This window comes from Plectropomus leopardus, chromosome 10 (assembly GCF_008729295.1).
Source record: "Plectropomus leopardus isolate mb chromosome 10, YSFRI_Pleo_2.0, whole genome shotgun sequence".
Taxonomy (NCBI): Eukaryota; Metazoa; Chordata; class Actinopteri; order Perciformes; family Serranidae; genus Plectropomus; species Plectropomus leopardus.
This window is the reverse complement of record NC_056472.1, coordinates 27,438,354-27,443,672: the sequence shown is the minus strand read 5'-3', so window position 1 is coordinate 27,443,672 and position 5,319 is coordinate 27,438,354. Positions and strand designations below refer to the sequence as shown.

Here is a 5,319-nt window from a genome sequence, read left to right as displayed (position 1 = left end):
ATGATTATGACTGATCTCCTCATCATCATCTTCCTCTCCCCTCTCTTCATCATCATTTCCCCTCTCAGCTGGAAAGAGTGGGTGGTTGATCCGGCAGAACAGTTTTATTATGTCTGGCTACAGATCATGATCTTTCCCATCGTCTACAACTGGGTGATCATCATTTTGAGGTACAAACATAACGAACATGATGAATATCAAAACAGCAATAACATCTCTGAGCATAGACCTTTTTTTTTTGGTTATATTTTCTCAGGACATGTTTCACTACAATTGCCCTGAGTTACCTGCCTGTGTGGCTCACACTGGACTATCTGGCAGACCTCATGTATATGGCTGACATGATCATCACTGTTCACACAGGTAATTTAAACATTTGTGTTTATTCAAAGCATATCACACACAGTACACAACACGCAAAACATAAAGGAGATGTTTACAATGATATTCATGTACTTGTTGGACTTTGAATCTTTTTATGTCCATATTTATAAGTAATAAATACATCATTAGTGGTGGTATTACTTTTGGATCATAACTCATACTTTACCTGTCATAGTCTGATGAAAAGAGCACAAGAAATATACATCCATACATGTATAACAGAACAGTAGTAATAATATGATGTAGAAAAAAGTGATAAAGATAAAATAAAGTAAAATAAAATATAACACATGGTGTATAAAGGAATGCTAGACAAAAACATGTTAAAGTCATACAGAAGCATTACAACGAGCAGACCACAGTCCAGTAATATAATAATAACAGTTATATAATATACTTAAAAATCTCAAACTAGTTCCAAACTACCAGACCTAACTCGAAATAGCCCAATATAGACTCGAACTTTTTTATAAACACAACCTAAAAATGATTATTCTTTGAGTCTATAGTGTGGGTATGAAGATTTTTTTAAAATAAAAATGTGCCTGCATCTAGCCAAAAACAGACTGTTAATTACAATGATGTGACAACTTCACACCCTGACTTCACCATTCTGTTGAATCCGGATGATACTTATTTTATGGATCAACGGTTTCCCAGTCCTCCTGAAAACTTCTAAACTCATTCTGAAGTTTTCTCCAGTCCAAAACAAGACTGGATGAAGTGATGTCATTCAATTTAAGAATCCTTTTTGTCTTTGGAGCAACCTTTTTTCAAGATTTAATCCAATCCTATAGAAGAAATCAGATTACTTCTAAAATACTGTGTCCTGGGTTTTGTTAAACCGTGTTCTTCCCTCTCCAGGTTACTTGGATCAGGGCATCCTGATCAGGGACCTAAATCAGCTGAAGAAGCGCTACCTGCGCTCCAAACGTTTTTTAAGAGACTTGGTTTCTTTGCTGCCCACCGACTTCCTGTACTTTGTCTTTGGCATCCAAACTCCGATGGTGAGGATCAACCGCCTTTTGCGCATGCCACGGCTGAACGAGGCTCTGGATCGCATGGAGACGAGAACCTCCTACCCAAACACCTTCCGCATCTCAAAGCTCATGATCTACATCTTTGTGTTGATCCACTGGAATGCGTGTCTCTACTTTGCACTGTCCAACTACATCGGCTTTGGAAGTGATCGTTGGGTTTACCCCAACATCACCAATCCGGAGTTTGCCTCCATGCGTCGTCAGTACTTTTACTGCTTCTGGTTCTCTGCCCAGATTTTCACCACAGTGGGAGACACCCCCCTGCCGAAGAGGGAAGAGGAGTATTTGTTTATGATTGCAGACCTGCTCATTGCCGTTTTGGTGTTTGCATCGATTGTTGGCAATGTTGGAAATGTCATTACAAGCCTAAGAGACCGTGATAATGTCTTCTTTCCAAACCATGAACTGGTAAGTTGGAAGACCTCAGTTTTTGAATTTAGTTTTTTTTTTTTTACAGTTTCTGTGACATATATCATACAGGACAAAGAAATGGTGGATGGCTTCATAGCTTTTTTCCTCTTCCAGGTGAAGGCTTACCTGCGTAGCCATCACATTAGCAAGGAGCTTCGACAGCGCATTGACAACTGGTACCAGCATCTTCACATCAACAAGAAGATCATGCGAGAGAATGAAATCCTGCAGCAGCTGCCCATACACCTGAGGACGGAGATCGCTGTCAGCGTTCACCTCCCCACTCTCTCCAAAGTCACCATCTTCCAGAGCTGTGAGAAAAGTCTTCTGGAGGAGCTGGTGCTCAAACTAACACCTCAGGTCAGGCAGGAAAAGAGGTGGCAGCCAGACCAGGCCACATTAGCTTTTACATCACAGACGCTTTTAGAAAAGAATTGTTTAAGGATAAAAAGGTTTCTCACACCTTTTCTCTTTGCAGGTGTTCAGTCCAGGAGAGTACGTTTGCAGGAAAGGAGATGTGGGCCATGAAATGTACATCATCAAAGAAGGGAAACTTGCAGTTGTAGCAGATGACGGGGTCACACAGTTCGCTGTACTGAGTGAATCGAATTTCTTTGGGGAAATTAGTATCCTCAATATCAAAGGTAAGTTAGATGTCAATTATGTTGCACATGGTCATACAACATTTATTAAAGAAACATTTCACCTCCCAAATTATCATTTGTATATCAATTACTCACCTGTGTTACATTGAATTTGTGAAGAAAACTTTTTCTCATATGCCTCTGGGAAAGAAGAAACCAAAAACTGAGAGATTTTTTTATTAATTCAAGTAAAAGGGTCAGTGTTTAACAACGGAAAAACAATGTCATACATCTGTTTAAAAACTCACAACTCGTGCAGTATAGTCCAACACTCATAAGTCGTATGCTCCCAAACAGACAGCACCTTCCAACAGGGAATTGAACTAAAAATGAAATATCTGCTTTCTTCAAAGCAGATACCTAAAAGCAACGTGTTTCCTTTTAGGTAACAAGTCAGGAAACCGTCGCACTGCCAACATCAGAAGCATTGGCTACTCTGACTTATTCAGCTTGTCCAAAGAAGACCTGATGGACGTGTTATCGGAGTTCCCTGCAGCCAAACGTCACCTGGAGGAGAAAGGCAGACAGATCCTCACCAAGATGGGCATGCTGGAGGATAGCGGGGAGGGAGAGGAGTGGGAGACAGAAAAAGTCGAAACCAAAATAAACAGGCTGGAGAGCAACTTGGGAATCCTGCAAACGAAACTAGCTCGACTCATGGTGGAGTTAGAGTCGAGCCACCGCAAGATGCAGGCCAGGGTGGTGCAGCTGGAGTGGGAGGTGGCAGCGCTGGAGACCCAGCTGCCAGAGGACAGGGAGGAAGGAGAAAGAGCGCAGGGAAGAGGTGAAGGGGTGGGAGGGGAGGTTGGATTGGAGAGGGAAGAGGCGGAGGGAGAAGAGGAGAGGGACTCAGATGCAAAGGTGAAAAAACAGGGACAGGGAGAAGATGGTAACGATGTGACCAAAGAGGGAGATGGAGAGAGCACCAAAAGTACAAAGGAGGATGTGGAGAGGATGGTGGAGGGAGATAAATCTGGGCTTACAGACACGGATGATACGAAAGAGAAAAAAGAAGGCGATGGGGAGAAAAACAGAGAGAAAGGAGATGACAGACCTGGGAAAGGAGATGGAGCTGAGATTGAACCTGAAGATGGGAAAGAAGAGAAAAGTGGAGAGAGAGAATCTGAAGAGGGGAGAGAAAAAGCTGAAGAAGACTCAGACAATAAAGAGATGGAACAGAAAGATGAAGGGCAGAAAAAAATGAATGGAAAGGCAAAATAAATAGAAAATAAATCTGGGTGTGTATTTTTGTCTGTATGCATTTGTTTTGTTTGTTTTATATTAATAAATATAATGAAAACCTCAGCATGTCATTGGCTAACGTCCTGCAATACAGCTCTGTACCCCTAGATAGCAGCATTGTATCCGTCACAGCTGATAAATGTGTCAACATGTTGATACTGTGTCAGATGGTATTTAAGTTTTTAATTCAGTAATTAATATTATATACCAAGAATCGAACAATAGCAATATTAGTAGAACATAACAGTAAATAAATTACATATAACAGAAATTAAAAGAACAAAATTACAGGTGTCTTTTGGATGAAACAAGTTATGGAAAATACATACACTTTTTTATTTATTCATTTATTAAACATTTGATTTCATATTTAATTTAATTAGTAAAACAGTAAAAAATGTTTCCGCCTACATGCATGCATGTGGAACTTTACCATTGGAATTACTGTATTAATTACAGAAGATACATGATTGTTAAAATTCATGAACATTGTATAAAAATCTGTAATTTATTAAGAGTAGCATTTAATACACTTTTGCACTTAATACACAAATGCACGTTTTTGTAGGTTGAATGCTGATTATTTTTTTTTTAATGAAATGGACAAAAAAATCTATTTTAGCCTTGAAAAACATATCTTTGAATATGTTTGTTATTGAGTGTAGCTTAAATTATTGTACCGCAGTGTTGTTTTAGTAGGTTTACTTAAGTAAAGGATCAGAATACTTCTTCCATTACTGTGAGTAACACAACCATATTATCTTACTTATTACCGGTGGTGGAGGAAGTATTCAGATCCTTACACAAAAGTACTAATACCACACTCTGTGAAAACATTCTGTTATAGCATGTAAAAGTCCTGCATTGAAAATGTTAGGCTTCATGAGTAAAAAGTAAGTTGGCTTATTTAATCAGGAACATTTACTTAAAGTAAGAGTACCCAACTCCGGAAAAAAAATCCACCGTGCATGTTGGTTATTTCATATTATATATATATATATTATATATATTTTTTTTTTTTTTTAAAAAGACATATAGGCCTAAAATAAAGTGACTGATGAAAAAGGCACAAATAGACATAAATTTATTTTTTGTTTTTTTTCTGATGAAGTGTTTGTCACAAATTATGTGTCAAGGAACTGTTGAAAATTCAACAACAATTTTCCGGCTATGACAGATGGGTTAATTTGGGCAATTAAAAAAAACAAAAGGAAAAACTACTCCAAATAGGGGTAAAATAAAAATGACATACAGCCACTTAAAGTCGTATGCCCCTTCCATAACCCAAAATAAAACAAACAAACATTAGGCTTTTGTTGCTTAAAAAAAAAATGTTTGACATGCCTCCCCTTTTTTGCCCCACTACCCCTACCCCATAAGTAACGAACAGTCCCTAAAGTGGAATTTAAAAAAATAATAATACAAGTAAAGTTCAAATACCTCGAGATCGTCCTAAACTACAGTAATTGAGAAAATGCAGTTAGTTACATTTCATTACATTACTCTCAAATAAAACACCTATAACGGGTGTGATTTTAAAAAAGCACAGTTTGGCCCTTTAATGACGCACAGCTTACGCACTTCCCGGAAGTGCGGTG

At 38.4% G+C, this 5,319-nt stretch overlaps 1 protein-coding gene across 1 annotated transcript; it reads left to right on the top strand.

Moving 5' to 3' along the window:
• cnga4 (cyclic nucleotide gated channel subunit alpha 4) lies at positions 1 to 4,294 on the top strand. The gene is made up of 7 exons (XM_042494038.1): positions 1 to 170; positions 257 to 363; positions 1,249 to 1,832; positions 1,950 to 2,195; positions 2,314 to 2,479; positions 2,865 to 3,410; positions 4,290 to 4,294. Exons 1-7 carry the CDS (start codon positions 1 to 3, stop codon positions 4,292 to 4,294), a joined length of 1,824 nt encoding a protein of 607 aa, XP_042349972.1.
• Positions 4,295 to 5,319: the final 1,025 nt, after the last annotated feature.

Excerpts from the sequence above, each read along its gene's own strand:
- cnga4 (XM_042494038.1), top strand. The coding sequence starts at position 1 with ATGATTATGACTGATCTCCTCATCATCATCTTCCTCTCCCCTCTCTTC. Across the intron at positions 1,833-1,949 it reads TCTTTCCAAACCATGAACTG|GTGAAGGCTTACCTGCGTAG; the intron begins GTAAGTTGGAAG and ends TTCCTCTTCCAG. Across the intron at positions 2,196-2,313 it reads TGCTCAAACTAACACCTCAG|GTGTTCAGTCCAGGAGAGTA; the intron begins GTCAGGCAGGAA and ends TTCTCTTTGCAG.